Source organism: Haliaeetus albicilla, chromosome 19 (genome assembly GCF_947461875.1).
Source record: "Haliaeetus albicilla chromosome 19, bHalAlb1.1, whole genome shotgun sequence".
Taxonomy (NCBI): domain Eukaryota; kingdom Metazoa; phylum Chordata; class Aves; order Accipitriformes; family Accipitridae; genus Haliaeetus; species Haliaeetus albicilla.
Window position 1 is genome coordinate 8058965 of NC_091501.1, and position 18962 is coordinate 8077926.

The following is an 18962-nucleotide window of genomic DNA, read 5'->3' on the forward strand; positions in this document are numbered from 1 at the left end:
GACTCAGAAATTTGACTAGACAGGTAACTTTTAGAGATTAATGCTGAGTGAGAGATTTTATCCGAAGAGGCATATAGTGTGATGACATGAATCTGTCATGTAAAATTCTGGCTACCTCATCCAAGACACATGAATTCCAACTACAACAAAGTTTGATTTGATTCAAGGAAGTAGCACACTGTACAGGAAAAGACAAAGATACATTCTTTGTTTAAAATAGAGTGAAGTAGGGGAAGTTATGGTCCGAGACCAAGAGTTAAAAAATTTCAATAATCTGTGGAAGGTTGCACAACAGCTTTTCAATACAAGTGGGAGATAGACACCTCATACTCCCTTCTCTCCCAGAGATTTAAGGCTGCTTCCCAGGAGAGTTCACCTCCTGAGGTAGGTACACCACATGGCAGTTTGACAATCCCTGTTACAGCAGAACTTGAAATCACCCTCTGCCACTTCTCATATCCATCAGTCTCTGTGGATCCTGTGCAGCCTAGCCCGGCTCATTTTGGGGTAGATTATCTGAAGGAGGAGGAAACTTCTTGTATTTTATATTCCTCTTTTTCATCCCAAGAGCTGAGAAGCTATGCAAGTAGCATCATTCTAGTCTCCTGTGTAGACGTAGGGACAGAGGGAGTCTAGGCCAGCCAACATACTGTAGTGCAGAGTAGGGCAGAAAGCTAACAACAATACTATTTTCATATTGACACTTGGTAATTTTGGTGTTGCATACATTTTAATTATGATTCTACCACATCAGTCATTAATAAAAATATTAAATATGCCAAACAAAATCAAAAAAAACCTACCAACCTATTGCCTAATACCCTTTATTAAGCCTGTAACAGGTCTAGTCAGTGTTTCCTATAAAATGAGCAGAGAAAAATGCAGATGAATAATACTGCTTCGCATATACAGCTATATGAAATATTTCACTACAGTCAAAATAGATCTGTTTTATTTTCTTTCTCTAGAATAGGAATTACCTTGACAAAGAACGCTATTGACTGTTCTACAATCCACTGTCAAACCCATACCGCACTTTCATTCTGTTCTCTCCAAGTCTAATTACATCTTCAAAAATCTTTCCAGCCTTAACATCTATGGTATAGCTACTTACTCAAAGGAACTATAGAGAATGATTCCCTTTTATTATTCTAGAAAACTATGGGTTATCATACAATTTGTGGAATTAAAACACTTCAAATGTTGTATTTTTTTCTTAAATACATTCTGAAATCCATAAGAGAGCTATCCTATTAGTGTACAGATGCTATCACCTTGTCAGCAACATGCAGCCTGACTAGAATTCAAGCCATTCCCAAAGTAACTTGTTTCTTTACTCAGACCTTGTTTTATTTTTCCTTCAGTGGTTCTTAAATCTGCTTTATCTACAGAAACTGAACAATGTCTGATCACAGACCTAACAGCCTAAAGGTTGCGATTTCTGAAACCAGATAGATAAACGTGATCTGTTCTTCTCTATCACTTAAATAGATAAACTGTTACAAGAACTCCTATGCTGATCTACAGAGGTGTCATTTCTATTGTAGCAATTTTCAGAATTTAAGGGAACATATTTCAGCAGCTCATTAAATAAACAAATTTAAAAAAAAAAGGAGCCCCAAAACCAAACACAAGAAAAAGCCCCCTCTTGACAAGCATCATCTCAATTTAGCAGCAGTTCACAGTTATCACCACACAGCTTGACAGTTGGTTTCTGGAAACAAGAGATTCACTTTTGATTTCTTTCCTGAACAAAATTATTTACAAAGAAGGAACTTAGAGAATTTCCCTGCTACCATCCAATGTCCTGGTGTGTGGGGAAAGGAGCTTGTTCACCTTAAAGCACTGCCTTAACACTTTCTTTCTCTGCCTTTGTAGAGAAACACACACTTGCACCTCTCTGTACATTGGTAGAGCTGTTACACATTGTAGGGGTTAGAAATTGTGTTCCTTGTTTCAGAAGGTAGAAGGCATGTGTATTGTCCAGGAAACTGAAAGCTGCTAGTGTCACCATCACACCTACCATTCAAGCAAGGTAAGTTTGTTAATACTTTATCATAAGTACTCATAAATAATACTTCTTCCCACACGATACACTTTAAATGTCTTCTACAGGTAAGGAAATAAATCTAACAAAGTAAGCCAAGAAATTAATAGTGTGGAGGTCATGTATCTTCACAGAAAGCAAGCTGCTTTCAAAATAGGATGAAGATGCCAAAGGGCTAATAAAACCTTATCATACCTAGATTGAAAATGTTTTGAGCCCAGAAGCTAGGATCACAGTGAAACTGGATGGTATTGTTAGTCACCGGTGAAGCATCACACCTTGCTCGGAGAAGATACCGTAGTCGATATGTAATCTGAAACAGGAACAAAACAAGATTATCTTTTTCTCTGGGGCCAGAGCCATGTATCCAAACAGCATAAAAAGTCTTGGAAAAAAACCCAAAACCCAGAACAAAAAAAAACCCACACCACAAACCACACCAAAAAACAACAGCAACAAAAAAACCCTGAACAAGCACCTAGAGAATTGAGGTGAAAGACAGAGAAATTTGTCCAAGCTACAAATAAGAGAGATATTCTTAACATCTTTCCCTTATTCCTAAAGTAGTTTTAAAAAGCAATCAACTACAACCTAAAAAAAATTTAATCATTCTCCCCTGTAGAAATACATATCCTTCCACAAACTTGGTCATTACATTCAATGACTTGAACTACTTGCAAGCCCCCCAAAACCTGTGTTAGCCCATTCAGTCTTCTTCCAAAGAAATGAAACTCATCCTTTTGGCAACAAGTATCATCACAGGGAATTGTCCTTTGTAATAAATTTAAGTTTTCTTCAGAAACCCAAAGAAGAGATTTTATAAACTTCATCTTTGAAAACTCTCAGATTCACAGGTATTTTCAGACTCTTCCAACTCCTTGGTTCCAAAGGACTGCACTATGATTACATTACACAAGCAGAATACTCTATCAAATGCTCAGTGTTTATCTAGTTCCTAGAAAGAAAATATTTTCTTGCAGTTGTTTCAGTAGAAATATCTAACACAGGCACTAATTTTAGAATAACACACAGCAGATACAGAAAAAACTTAAGAGTTCAACAGGTTTTTTTCTTGACTAATAGATTATTTCCTGGAAAGGTTCAAAAGACATACTTGGCAAAATCATCTGTTTAAAATGATACTAGTTATCTTTTACACAGGAATTTTAGAAGAGCTTCAAGTTTTTTCTTTCAGTTTTAGGCAGGTCAGTTTTAGACCAAATACAAAAAACATTTAGCAAGACTTAAATCTTTTTAATGACCATGGAAAATTTTATGTGCACTATTTTGATTATAGATTTCCTAGGATTTCTGTGTACACTACCAAAATCAAGTATATTACACTATAGAAATTCTAGTCTTTTGTCCTGTCAGCAATACTGGTTGCACACAATTCTTGTCATAGTTTGCTCCATATATTCCTCCTACTGTGCGCACACGTATATTGTAAACAAACTCATGAGTAGACTAGTTACCTCCTGTCAGTAATAGCAGTAGCTACCAGTGTTTTGTTCACACTAGAGGACTAGGCTGGGAAACTGATGTCTTCCAGACATTGCCTCCTAGCTCTGACTCTGCATTTAAGCCTGCTGGGCATTCCTCCCTCCTAGTTTCACGTCATTGGATATGCTGGAGCAGAAGTTTCACACGCTCCTCTATGCATCACTGTTCAGGAACAGATTTTCCAGATATCCACAGACAGGTTACCTACTCAGTGCCCAAATAACACCAACTTTCAGCAAAAAACCAGGACCCTAAAGCTCATCTGTTCTTTTGAAAAATATTTCTCATTTGCTGAGGCTTTATGGGCTGGATGGTCTTTTTCTTCAACTACATAATGTTTGTAAGATTAAGATGCCTGCAACATAACTTGTTTTCTTACTCACATAACAGAAGTCTTTGCAGCAACACTAAGCAGTTACAAACTACATGACGCAGTTTGATGCCCTTTTTCTCTATTGTGGTGGTGCATTCCTTCCCCCTCTCCGGGCTGACCTACAAACTCGGGACGTCTCGCTAGCCCTTAGCGTAACTGTAACGAGTTGGGCGGTTAAGCGTCCCTTGACCGTACCAGGAACTCTTACATGGCTAAGACACGGAGTTGTACTGACCGTTCCAAGGACTCCTGCTGCTCAGCAGAGGCGGGGAACAGGAGCAGAGATAACTTGTTCTCTCGTAACAACCTTGGGACATATCTCAGTCCTCTCCTAACTGCCTTGGAGCAGCCCCTATCTGAATCTTAACTCATTCTCCGACAGCCCTGGAGCCGTCCTTATCTGAAGCGTAACTCATGCAAAATGGTACCAGCACAGCTGGAATCCCCGTAATTTGCTGATGACTAAAGCCAATCGTCTCCCAAGCCTATAAAGCGCGGTACTAAGCGAGACCCTTTGAGCTCTCCTGGACCGCAATGGGCTCCCTCTGAGCGGGACGCCTCTCAGAGCTCACAAACTTTTCTGATTGAGAAGATCGGAGGTCTGTCACCAAAAGCCAGCAAGACTTGGGCTGATACCCTCCACTCCTTGAGGCTCAACCCTTTGCCCGTTGAGAAAGATGACGAAGCATTTGCTGTGAATATTTTCACTGAGCTCAAGGGGAATTTTTAACAGGTATACCTCTTGTACTCGCTTACAAGTATTTCTCTTAGTGACTTCATCCATATGTGTGTGCTAACCTGAATATTCTGTAGCAAGTATATTACAAACATTGCTTTTCAAATCTACACCTAAATTACTGTCGTGAGCTTTATTTGACTGTGAATGAATCCCGGGCTGCTATTATACTCATAATCCCTTTAGATATAAACCATTGCCCAAGTCTGAGACTAGGAGTTGATCCAGCTGCACCTAGACTCCAACAGGAGTTCAGAAAGCAAAGGGGTCTTCTCTGAACCTCGTGGCTCAACGGGAGGGTCTCCCCTACCTTTCTACATTCCCAATCTCTGTAAAAATCATGAAAAATCAATTCTAACCCAATTTTTCTTTGTATGTTTCTCTTTTACCCTATTGCATCTTTGGTCTCTGCATACATAATTTTAGTTTGATTCTGACTTAATTTTCCTTTGTGCATTTCATCCATGTATTAAGTAATAGACTGAACCTTGCCATCGAATTCTGTGAAGTCACGCTTTTATGTAAGTTCCTATTAAATCTTTTTTTTTTATTAATACCATTGGAGGTGATTCTTTAGGCAATCTAAACCGCTCCATTGCATGACATCTATGCAATTAAAAAATATGACTTGCTGAGGCAGTATAAGGCAGGCCAAATGAATTTAACTACTTGAAGTTGATAAAAAGCAAGTAATATTCCACTATCTGCTATAGCCTGCAGAATTTTAATGGGTATCAAAGAAAAAAAAAAAGGGAAGAAAAAAAACACCACCCAAAACCCAAACCAACCCCAAAAGCAACCAAACAAAAAACCCCACTGCCACGCCCCCCAGTAGGTTCTCAACTAAGCAATGAGAAAAAGAAAAAACTTTGTGATCCTGTTATAAGAATTGGGAAAAAAAGGGATCTAGCATCTTTCCTCAACATTGCCACAGATTTCTGGCATCAGGCTAGCACAATCTAGTAACCTCTGGACAAATCATGGTCAACTCTTTGTTTGTCTTTTAATTCAAGTCTTTTAGGATTTCTGTTCATCATGAGCAGTCAGCTTAGTGAGTCCACATGCACTCAGATCTTAAGTCTCCTTATTGCATTGAAATATTTAGCTTTATAACTCTGCACAGACAAGCAAAAGGCTCAATTCAGTTTTATCAATTTTTTAAGACTTTTAGTGGAAGATGAATCTGAGAGAACAAAGCAATACATTGATTTTTACATTAAAATGCCAGATATCAGACTCTACAATTTAGAAATACTATCTTTCTCTGAACTCAGAAGCTCTAACAAGTACTGAAAAGAACCTCAGTGATGATGTAGGACATGCAACATTTTTCCCAGTGTTTCACGGCCTCATGGTTTTCACTCCAGAGAAAAGGAGTTGTCCCTACTTCTGCAGATCTACAACAATTCTATGGCAGTGTAACAGGAGAGAATCATGACCAGGGAGCTACATTATTAGAAACATTCTTTATTTATGTTTGAGAGAAAACCATGAAAAATGATATACAAATATTCCAATTAGTAGAAAGTCATTAGGAAGTCTAATTCCCTAGTGTTACTGACAAGCGTGGGCGTGCGTATCTGCCTTGACTATAGTCTCTAAGTAAATGGAGAGTAAATGGAGAGAGGTATCGTCCTAACCTTACCAAGCGTTTGCTGTACAGTAGTGCTGTGCTGCTCCCACTGGAAACTGCCCATTTGGAAAAATTCATGACATGTTCCAGCTGTTTAGAGAGACCTGCCACTTCCTGTTGTTGCTGCAGAAGTTTCATCCGATGCTCTTTTGCCAGAGTCTGCAAGTAGAAAGGCAGTTCCAGTCAAAGGGTTCAATTTACAGTTAACAGGCATTAGCTTTCACATTTGTAACTCACAATGATCAAGTGGTTTCACATTGCTCTCCTAAAAAGCACTCCTGCCCTCTGACTGCAGCTATCAAACAGAAAAGTCAGTATACATTTATTCAAGATATCAGGAGTTTCTGTGCAGAATCCCATTGTCTGTTATGACACATTTTCGTATGTGTATATGTATGTGCCGTTCTATACACACCCACTTTCCAAAACACAATTAAAGGTAATATTTTTCCAGGTATCCATTCTAGACAATTCTCTCTCCTTTGATTTGCTATTGGATTGCTGAATTTATGAAAAATTCTGACCGCAACACTTTTGTGCATGATGCATAGAATTATGACTTGCAAAAGCATGGAGAAAGAAACCAGGCTCGGAGACAGCCCTGATTCACAAAGTGGGGAACACCGATAATAATTACAAACAAAACAACCACCACCCCCAAAAAACCAAACCCTCCTCCCTTTCCCCACCAAACCCCCACTTGCTCAAATGCCTGGTGTGGGACATCTCTCCACGTTGGAATTGCGACAGGACACGTGCAGGTGGCTAATGCTAGATATGGATTTTATTTTAATGTGACACTACACAAAAAAATATTAATACTGACATTTTTGTTTCTTATGATAGAAACAAAATTACCTCCAACTGATGCAGTAGAGCTTTTCCCTTTTTATTTATTTCTACCATCAGTGTAAATATGGCAACTTTAATATCCTGTTCCACCTGCTTTTGATTCTGATTCACTTCAAGAATTCTGTAAGTAGACAGTATAGAAAATAATGTTCTTTAGCTCACAAACCCACCCTCCAAACAGTATAACCACCCCCCTTCCCATTGCTGAGACTGCAATATTTCTTGGTCATATGCACCAATTAATACATATACCATCAGATACTTATAGTCAGGAAAATTACTGGGAGAATTAGAAAGAGCAAGTAACAGTGACCTATAATAAAATTAATTAACTAGTGGAAAATTCTAATGCCATCAGTCTGTAAAATTACTGACATCTGTCACTGAGAAAAATTAAATGCTCATTGTAATTGAAATTCTTGATTTTTAATTGGCCAGCACATTTCTGGAATGGTCCATGGCAATCAAAACTGTTTAAGTCTTATTTCCATCTAAGGTAGAATGGCACTCCAGAAACAAAAACAATAAACAGATTTCCTAATTTAGCTATTTCACCAATAGTACTCAAACTCGTAACAGCAAAGTATATTCTTATATTGTGAAAATCACTTCTGCTAAGATGCAAGGGAGAATAACCACTCAGATGCAGCAAAAGAAGAAAAGGGTCTCTGCTGTTTTTTTCCATTTCCACCATCCTCAAAGACAGGCAAAGAGAGAGGAAAAGTTCAAGTTGCACTCAGCATCCCATACTGTGTTGAATCTTCCTGGCTACTGCCTTTGAACTCTGCTGAAGGAGCAGTTACAAAGGCCTACTGCAGCGCACGTTTTACAGATTTATTTTTCTCCCAGGTTTGTAATACCGAGTGAATACAGCCCCAAGCATAAAAGTATTACATAAGTCTTCAAATATGTGTCACAAGCATTATAATGACATGAGTCATAACCTTTCACTTTCTAAGAGGGATCTACACTAAGAAAATAAGTATGTTGATGGTGGGGAAGAATATAAGACCGCCTTCTACAGTCTTTATTGCATAAGTTGTTTTGCTGCACCCAAGCTATTGCTGCCCATTAAGTCCACAGGCTGAACAGAAGAGTTACCCAACACAATCAAGCACATTAAACAGTCACTACAGCAAACTGAAGATTTTAGAATTTTTCCTTCTGGAAGGATAAAAGGAGAGAGGTACAAAGTGCACTAATCTAAACATTTCAAGAAATCACAGTGTATGTAAAGTTGCCCTCTGTGTCAGTTTTAACCTCAAATTCTGATACATACCTGTTTTGGATCTGCTTCCCTGTATATTTTATGTACTTAGTCTTCTCCATCAATTTGGTGATTAGTGTCTCAATGATCACTTTCTGGTTCTGAAAAGCTTCTTCTATAAACTGGTACCTGTAGTAAAAAACAGTGAGTATTCACACATGCAAAAGGTGTGATATACTTGCTAAAAAGCAGAGTGCCTTACAAAAGAGTTCTTTAATTGAATAAAGATGCTGCTCAAGTCCATAATTTAACTGTCATCATGGAAACATGTATCAGCAAATGCCGATATATTTTATTTATAATATAGCTGAATCTATAGTATATACTTCCTGTCTTTTTTTTTGAGAATTTACGATTTTCATAAATATGAAAGGATATTGCATGACCCTAGCCCAATTTTAGCAAAAGGAAAATTAATGTTGTGCTGTAGTCATCGCTTTGTAAGTGAAAGTGCATGTAAGCTATTACTTCATACAAGATAAGGTTGTAGAAAGAGAAGAAAGAAGAGAGATTGCCGAGTCAGTAGAAGTCAGCAACATTTTAAATCAAGGAACTGAAATCATCAACAATTTGAGGAAAAAAAGAGGTGGCACATTCTGAAAGGGATATAAATCCTAAGAAAAGAACTAAAGAGAAAGACTGCAACTCTGCAAGAGCAAGGTTTAGCCTGTTCCAGGGAGAAAAAGTGGCCAACACCTCTCCACCTATTGATGTTCACCTGGTCAGGCAAGCAAGTTCTTTGGGTGGCTGCATCAGGTATAGTGAGCATATTAATATTTAACCTAAGAGTACATCTGTCCCAGACCACTACTGTATGCATTAGCCAGCAAGATTATTGTCTTGTACCCAGAAGTTGTTTATAATCCTGCTTTCCAGCTTCTGTGGCCGATAAGAGATGACCAAAGAACAGCAATCAGAAGATTTCACTGTTATAAATAGTGTTGTCAAAGTACAGTATAGCCAAACTTTAGGTTTACTCTTCCTTTTAAAGGGCTCTTCACAGAAAAAATATGTCCATTTGCTCCATTCTGAAATTGTTTGGTAACGTTCCATTATATAATCATCTTGTTGAAGAACAAATGGAGAAGTTAAAGAAGTGTACAGTTGCATAACACAGCCCCTGTGCTTTCTAAGGACTCTCTGATGAGCTGCACAGCAACAAATTCTATCCAAATAACTTGACAGTAAAGAAAGCTCGTGTGCTTAAATCACCAGATTAACAACTGGAAAAATTAGGTTTTATTCTAAACTATCACACACCCATCAGCCACACTCTTTTTGCATACAATCTCTGTTTATGTGTGGGCTTCATTTCTGAGCAGAAAATTTTATTTTGCACTTTTTTCACCTGACTGTACTCCATACAGCTAGAGCTACAATCAACTTCAAGCTATCTTCCTGTACGTGAGTTGCAGAAAAGATACTCTTTGTTTCGATACCTGTGCTCTTTGTGCTCTAGTAACTGACAGTCTCTGCAGGTCAACTTGTCACAGGTTTCACAATACAACTTCAACTGCTCCTTTTTGTGATAAGGGCAAAACACAGGTCGCTGACTGGTCACACCAACTGCCTCTGTGAATAAAGGAAGATGTCAGTCCAGTCTCCTGAAATTATTAAAGATTTGCATTCTCCTGTTTTTCCTTACCACATTCCTCACCTAGATGCTAGAAGTGTGGATCAGGCCACCTAATCAAGAATATAAGAGCTGTAAGCTCAAACTGCAACATCTCACTCTTGATCAAGCACGGAGCTAACACCTTCTCTCATGGAAAATGCCTAGAACCTATTTTACCGTAAGTTATTATGGTCGCACAAAACTATTTACAAAAGGAGTAGCCAGTACTGCTGCACTAGCAAAAGACACTGCACAACCAGCAAGTTTCTTTCTTACATGGAAAAGAGGATATTGCAGACTTAATTCATTGCTCTGTCTTCTTAGTCAAGTGGGTGAAAAGGGGTTTGAAGATACCAAGACACAGGCATTCAAAAGCATAAAACATACAGAATATAATAACCAGAAGTTACTAATGTCCCTTCAGGACCCCATTCTAAATGGGTGCGAGGTCTCACTTCAGTTTCTAGTAAGCATATGCCAAAGAGCACAGGAAACACCACCAGATAATAGAATTGAAAACTGTTCTTCCAACAATTTGACTGACAAAGCCTAATTTCTTGTTGGGTTGGACACTGAGTTCATGAGGATTATATTGCCTGTAATGAAAACTGGCTTCATACCGCAGCCCATCCTTCACGGCAGATCAATAAGGTCCTTTTTCCATACCTATTCATTTACTTATTGTCATGAAACCTGGAAGAAGTTATTTTCCAATCTGTATCCTTCAGTCAAAATTATTTGAAACTGACCAGCAGACTCAGAGGAGGCCTGAATGCACAGAGAGCATTCCTGCCACCAAGTCATGTTCAGCCTAACAGTCAGACAGTTTTGCCTACTGCTTTTGTCCTCTCCTGAAAGTACACTCAGTACTCACTTTTGGTTAACCACATCTGAAAGTGGGATACACAATACAGTGCATATCTCCAAAGTATCATACTGGAAGCTACCCTTTGAGCAATAAAGATTACAGAAGTGAAAGCCCACATTATATACAAAATTCACAGGACTAGATATGATGGAATGAAAATAAATATATATTATAATACATATTTTATAACAATACATAATAATTTATAAAAATAATATATATATATACACACACACACACATTTACAAGATAAATTATGCAAGTCCAATGGACTTTTTAGAACCGGTAGAATGTTTATCAGCATCCTATTATGTTTATGTTTGTCCTAAATGTCACTAAAAGACAAGACGCAATGGGCATAAAGTGAAACAAAAGAGGTTCTCAATGAATAAAAGTACAACCTTCTTTACCATGAGACTAGTCAAGATTTCTCAGAGGGGCTGTACTGTACGCCACATCCATCCTTGTTGGTTCTCAAGGCCCAAATGGATAAAGCCCTGAGCAACTCGATCTGATCTCATAGCTGACTGCTTTAAGCAGGAGGCTGGACTAGATCATCTCCTGAGGTCCCTTCCAACCTGAATTATCATAGATCCTACTGAGGAAAAACACTCCAATTCATAAGATAATTCCCTTAAACATTAATGAAGTGTTTAAAAACACTTCATTTCAAACAAAATTTCAAGCAAAACATTTCAAACTTAAAATATACTTGGCTAAAACATGAGTTCTGGCACACTTTATTGCTAACAGAGCATGCTTTATTATCAGAGTGCTGAAAAAGTATAGTCTATTAGTGCTCCTTTTGCAGCAGCATACAACAATCAAGTTCATATAAACCATTTGGTAGACGTCTAGAAAAAACTAGAGGAGCCAAATGCATAAAGAAGTATTTTCTGCAGCTGATCTCTAAAGTCTAGACAATAATTTGCAATCAAACCAGGTGAAAGATAAAAATCTATGTGTATTTATTGTTTTAAAACACTTTGCACAAAAATCGCATGAAATACCAATCTGTAGGGTTTCTTACCACCATGCAGCATATCTGACGGAAAAATGGCTGTCATACACCTAGCCATGACAAAGTCTCCCTTATCAGTAGCTACATTCTAATGCATCTAATGCTTAAAATAGTTTTCTCTTTTGTTAGCTGGATCTTAAGAGATCCACTTAGATGGAAAGCAGCCAAAAAACCATCAGAATTCATTCAAATGGTTGCAGCCTTCAGCAATGAAATTGAAGTAAGCGACTGGGAGGCAGGAAACTATTAAAACATATCCATTACCAACCAGAAAAATAACATGGTTCCACTAATTCATATGCACCAAAGGGTTATATCATAATGAATCTTTCCTTCTACATTTACTAGGATTAAGGAACGCAATTTTTGAAATTTATCACTTTAAAAAGAAATGTGGTGGCCTAATACAGTATTCCAACGTAGACACACATTCTCTGTGAAATTATAAATCAAGTGTGTTACCTGGAGATACTTCCTCTTTCTGTCTTACAGTATGATCCTTTGTGAATTTAACCCTCTGGTGAGCTCTGATGCAGGTCTTGCACAACCATTCTACACATTCCACACAAAACCCGTTAGCTTCTGCATTATCTTCACAGCTTGTGCAGACCTGACATGAGGAAGAAAAGGTAGCTGTTAAAATAAATACAAAATATACATACGAGCTATTGCTCATATATCATCAGTGCACTTTTACAGTTTTCTGAAAACAGTGAAACGAGAACAGAAAACTGCCTGAGGTACAGGAACACTATAAATAACTGCATAAAAGTAATCGAACGTGACTTTTCAAAGAAAGTGGCCATTTTGTCAGTGTTACTCTAACACTTTTACCTGACACAATAAAAGTCAAACCATTACTTTCTGCCCAACACTGCATACTTAGAAGCTATATAATGTTTACTATATACAATATGCTCTTGTGAAATGTTTACTAAAAGACACAACACGATCAGCACTGCTCTGATTTTAGAAGCCTCCCTCATTTTACACAGATGCTTTAATTTTAGTTTCTGTTCACCTGTTTAGAGTTTCAGAAGCACACACAGTATTGAATAGCAGCGTTCTTCCCAAGAATCTCTGCATCACCACTTAAAGACAGCACTCCAGTTAAGCTTATCAGTAAAGCTATCCTACAACAGATTTGCAAACAACGCATACTAATTTTCAAACTCTGGTCTGTTAATTCCAGGGGCTTTTTGGACTATACCCAAGAGATCTAGAGAAAAAAATTAATTAAAGAAAACAAATCTGAGAGCAGACCAAAACCTCTCTGCACAGAGTCAATAGGCACACAAGAAAAGATTCCTATGGATCCACAATTTGAACAACAGATTGAAAACTATGAATGATGGACAACACCACTTCACATGTTCATAACATTATTTCATTTTTAACTCCTCCTTTACAATGCCTCTGTAGTCATACTTTCAAGGGGGTTTTGGTGGTAAAAATAGTGAACATGCTTATGCAGGTACTCGTTTAGGTAACTACCATCCATTTCTGTCAACGTTTAGCACTGCTGCAAACAAAAGCTTCAAGATGTCTCAAGATTGCTATATCCTATAGATCACAGTGATAGAATTCTGCTAGCAGAAGCAACAAGGAGAAAATTTTAGATTTCAGTTTAGTTTTCAGTTTCATTAAAAAAAATCCAACTTCTGCACCTGCACAAGATAAATAATGTACATTAAGTTACAAAGGAAGCAAATATTTACATCCTATGCAGAGAAATAATATATATATGTAGAACTATGTCCCAGTTTCCCCTTCAAGAAAGAGGAAAATTAGCACAAAACTTGCCTTAGGCCACATAGCAAGTTACTGACAGAACTGGAATTTGAACATAGATAGGAGTTCCAGATTCCCAATGCTGTACTTATTCTTCTGGATCATGTTGCCTCTCAAAGCAAATATCTTCTGAGAAATGAAGTTACAACACAAGGGTTGTTGACCCCTCTTTGTTGTCACTTGGAGTTTGAAGCAGTTCATTTTCATTAAAAGGTGACCTGCAAAGGAGAAAAAATTGGGCTTGTGCCCCTTTTTCTGTTTCTTTACAAAAAGGAGGTCTGAAAATTTTATTTTTAAAAATAATCTTAAAATTTTTTTATCTTGTGCTTGTTTTTTCTTTTTTCTTCCCCCTCCTCTCTTAACAATAAAAATTCTAGTCCTAACCAGACTAGTTGACTAGGGAGAAATATCAAAGTAAGGACATCATAAAAAAGTCAAGAAAATGGAAGTAAAGCAATTAAAGGAAGTGAATTGAAATCAGGACATTGAAAATTTTTACCTGCTCTTAACCCTTAATTTCAATACTATTTTGGAAAAAAAAAAAAAGAGAGAGAGAGAGAAGTATTCTCAAGGACTCAGCACAGCTTCTTTAAAAAAAAAAATTTAGAACAAGCAAGTATCACTGAGACATTACTTCAATATTACATGTTCTCTGGCAGAAACTCCCATGAAAGAAATTCCCTCCTTTCTCCTTTGCCAGTTGTCTCCTCCACAGGTGTGCCAATGCAAACCTCTGCAAGACTGTGGTGTAAAACCAGATTGATTACATCATTTTAGCCCAAGGATCAGTTACCTCAGCACTGTTGACTGAGCAGTGAACTACTGCAGGACAAGAAAAGTTTTAATATCAGCCTTGTCGCCAGAGAGGTACGATCATGCTATGCCCCCAGATACCCAGAGGTGTTTTTGCAAGTTAGAGTGGAGAATAAGAGATTGGATATTTGTTTTTCTAGTGTAAAAAACCCAACAGTGAAAACAAAATAAGCAAAGCAAAAAATAACAACAAAAAAGTCTTTCAGGCATTCTTTAAGTCAAAGAAGCAAAACAAAGACCAAAAAAAAGGCAGGAACCCAATTAAAAAAACCCCAAACCAACAACATCAAAAAACCCCAAAACCAAAAAAACTCCCACAAAAACCACCCCCAACACACACACAGAACAGGAAAAAAACCATCAGAACAGCCTTTCCAGGTCACCTTTAGCAAACTTAGGCAGATAAACTTGCTGCATGCCAGGGTATTTAAGTAAGTTCAAAGGATTTCTGAAGTTACTCATTCCTCCTAGATTCCAAGATCTTTGTCTATTTTATTTTTTCAATACATTTTAGGGTTTTTTTCAACTGGTTTGACCTGCTCTACTTGGAATGAGATGAAGATTGTGATTCAATAACCAATAATCAGGTGCTGCCAAATGAACAGAAACTCCTCCTTTGTAGTCCCAAAAGTATATATTCCAGGTTTATACTCTTCAAAGCCACCAAGTGGGAGAAAGAGACAGATTTCTAAAATTTCTCAGAGTCATCATAACTCATGCTGTCAAAATAGCTATGCCTTCTAGGTAGAAACTAGATTTGCTTATACCCACTTCTTATCCAAAATACAAATTTCCAAATACAGCTTGTGTTTTGCTAGAACTCCTAGCTATTGGAATAAGCCACATAGCTAAAGTACATGGAAGTACAATTACTGTAAGTATTTGCTATACTCTTATAAAACCTAAAACTTATTTCACTCTTATTTTTGTGACTCATACAAGCAGTGCTTCAGTGATCTCAAAGAAAACTCTCCCCAAGTTAACCTGTAAGGCTTTATTCTGGTTAGACAGATAGTTATTTTTAATTGAGTCTTCCTTGTAATTATATTTAACTCAGTTACTAGTTTTAATATGTATAACCGCAGGAAGTGTTCATTCAGCCTTCATTCAAATTTAACGAAAGCTGAAATTACTCAGCATGTTGCAGGTAAGTACTATTTTTTCAGTTGTAAAAGCTTGTATATTTACTTAAAAACAGATTTACATGCAAGAGTTAATAGAGCTGTATTCACAGCTACTGTAGTAACTAACCACTCTTCCAATTAAATATACTTTGAGTATTAATGAGATTAAATAAGCAAGCTAAGGTTTCCGAGTTTCAAAGGAAGAGAGCAAAGTAGTCCAGAGGAATATTCAGTGAGCTAACATTACAAACTTCGCCAGTGTAAATTAGATGCACTGGTTTCCCCTATTGGATCCAAACCCAACTGATGCTAATACTTACGTAACTATCTCTTGGCACATACAAAATCACTAAAAGACAGCGCCTGTCTTCTGGGACAGTCTCGCCTATATGTAACTCTAAATATGAACCATGTGCTGGTATCTCAAAATGCATGAACCCTGATCAACATATCCTCCTTTCCCCAACATCCCATCAACAGCTGCCGCTCCTCAAAGCACAACAAAACCATACTGGGACTCTTCTTGAGTCTATTACCCACTGCCCTAAACCAGTGGCTTTCAAAGACATTTTGGCCTCTGCTACAGCTTTGATAAGCTATTTAGCATACTAGTTCTTTGGAAGAATACATAGTGGCTACTCTGGCACCATACAAAAACCAGAGAAACTTTTTGTTCTAAATTATCCTCATTAATTGCTCTATTATGCCAGTCAGACTTGCCGTCTTAGTATCCAGATCTAGTATCAGATCTAAACTTGTACCTTGCTTTGTTACTACATTCCCAACATCTTACATAAAGTCCAACTGTTCTTCATTCCTACTACAACATTTAAAACTCTCAGGACAGTAACTGGTAAAAAATACAGAATGTGTTCTTACTATCAAAAATATTTTTACACATGTTCTCTTTTGGTCACAGAAGCTATGAGAATCAGGACCTAGACTAAAATGCACCGTAGGCTCAATATGCTGCAGCAAGACCAATGTTATCACCCTGATCTTCTCTTCTGCATCAATCTCACACTTCTCTTACTTTCATGGCTCTGCACACAGGTTAAATAATTTTCTTCTGTTAAGTTCCTGAATTTCCCTTACTTGTCTACCCTTTAGTCTTACCCAAATTTAGCATTTGCTTCAGTAACATCTCTTGGGTTTGAAGCTCCTTTCTGCTCACTCTTACGAATAAAGTACAATTAATTTTTTTTTTCAAACTTCCCTTTAGCATCCAATAATTTCGCCAAGTCTTTCAATAAATCATAATGTGAAAAAAAATTATAAAGGATCTGTTCTTTCAAAGTATTTATGTCCTAGTTGCCCAAAACCCACAATGATTACTTTCAGGAAGACCACAACTGCATTTCCCGCTAGTCTCTTTTCTTCTGGAAAGCTTCCTATGCTAACAGCCAGCACAAAATCCTTAATGTTCTCTTTAATGCTAGCCAGGAAAGCCCTTGTGGAACATATACTAGGGACTTTTACACTTTCTTTATGCTTACTTCTTTTGCTCCTGAAGTTTTCAGTAGCCAATGCTAGAAAGCACAGCTATGTAAGTAGGGTACTGAACTACCAAAATCAGGCTCAGATAAGGTGAACATGATTTTAGATAGATGTATGGCACTTTAATGGGTTCCAGTTATTTTTCTCACCCCACGATGCCAGGCTCCATGATATGCCATTCACTCCTACAGTTTTAATTCAATATGCTAAAAACTATTTTAGCATTATTACCATTTTAAATCTGAAACAACCAGACATTGAGTTTGAAAGGGGTTTTTTTGCAGTCTCTCCTGAATTGAAATAAACCAGTCCTTCCTGACAACACACAAACACAGGCTAGTCAGATACGGACCAGTGGTTCTAAGCCACAACATCCCTTGCACAGAACCCACGGCTTTGCTCTAATTCTAATTTCTTAAACATCCTGCTAAAGCTGCTGAACTATCAAAGCCAAACTAACCATCTCAGTAGAAAATTTCTGTAAGATAGCCAAAGTTTTTGACAGAATTTGGATGATCTCTGATCCAATATTTCCTGCAAGTCTCAGTATCTTTTCCACTTTAATTCCTCTGATCTGTTGCCTGTCTTGCTACTGGCATTTTTTCTTTCTTTCTTTCTTTTCTCTTTGCTCCTTTAAAGGCAAAACAAGACAGGCCAATTAGAAGGACGTATCATCCTTAAACCTCATTATGTTCCCCCTTGAACAGGACACTGGCCTGTTTAACTATTACTGAGTTAACTTTGCTATTCCACAACAGACAGCTTTATAGAATGGTGTAGCTTTTTTTTATGGTTCCAATGTCAAAGTACAAAGGAATGTCCAAAAAGCTTCATTATCATACCAAAATAAATCTATTCAAACAAGACAGAACTGCACATCATTCATGTCCAAGAGGTAAGGTACATGGTCACTTAGCAGGCATCTAACAAAACATCTAGCTCCATTTTTAAAAAAAGTCAGCAGAAAAGCACATGAATGTACCACTCTGCTGGTTCAGCAAAGTCTGCTGGTTTGCCTTGAACTGCTGCAGAAACTATGCTGAGTTCAGCCGGGGAACTTAGCTTAAGAACAGACTTGCTTTCTCAACTGCAAGCCTGCTGGTTTTTGTTAGGGAGAGAGAGAAACAAATATGGAATGGAAGAGTAAGACAGAAGTCTGAGAAGAAAACTTAAGGTAACACCAATGCTTTGAAGAACCTCCCTGAAACCTGCTCACACCACTCAACAACAGATAATTCCAAACCAGCTGTTGAAGTATGTGGAATTTCTCTGTATCTCTCTCCAGCAGATCAAGATTCAAGGGGAAATAAAAAAAGACATCTCCCTCAATTCCAGGGAAGTGCCTGACTTATGCTGACATCACTGAGTTTGGTGGATACTCCAACTTTTGATACCCTATGACCCATTGAAGTACACCCAATTTTACATTATGATGATCAACCTCAAGAATATGAAGAGCTCTTCTTGAATTTTCCGTTACTTATCCAGGTCTCGAAGGCCTCAATTCCCCACTTAACTTTCACAGAAAGCAGGGGGAAAAAAAAACCCCAACAACAAAAAACTTTGTCACTAAACCGAGGAAAAATAATTCTACTTCTGTGCCCAAAGCAGTATCTTAGAGGACTTGTTACATAACTAGGCAGAGGTTATGGCACAGCCTGCCTGCCCCCCCCCCAAAAAAATAATAATTCAGGACTGCTTCTGCATAACAAAGTTATGTGTTATCTTGCTTCTCTTCCTAATTTTAAAGTCACTAAAAAAGTTATGATCAAATTTTCAATGCAACAGGTACTATTCCTTTTCTCAGTCTTACTGGTAGAGT

The 18962-nt window shown here is 37.6% G+C and overlaps 1 protein-coding gene across 3 annotated transcripts in view; it reads right to left on the reverse strand.

Annotated features, from left to right (window-relative positions):
- Nucleotides 1–18962, reverse strand: part of TRIM24 (tripartite motif containing 24) — a 66521-nt gene that overhangs the window by 18699 nt on the left and 28860 nt on the right. For 2 of the 3 annotated variants that reach the window (XM_069807508.1, XM_069807509.1), the window contains exons 3-8: nt 12378–12525; nt 9851–9983; nt 8424–8540; nt 7151–7265; nt 6305–6451; nt 2243–2360 (exon numbers count right to left, since the gene is read on the reverse strand). In XM_069807508.1, coding sequence (XP_069663609.1) covers nt 2243–2360; nt 6305–6451; nt 7151–7265; nt 8424–8540; nt 9851–9983; nt 12378–12525 — 778 coding nt within the window. Of the gene's footprint in view, nt 1–2242; nt 2361–6304; nt 6452–7150; nt 7266–8423; nt 8541–9850; nt 9984–12377; nt 12526–13718; nt 13929–18962 lie in introns of those variants that run through there. The other variant, XM_069807510.1, reaches the window with a different exon arrangement.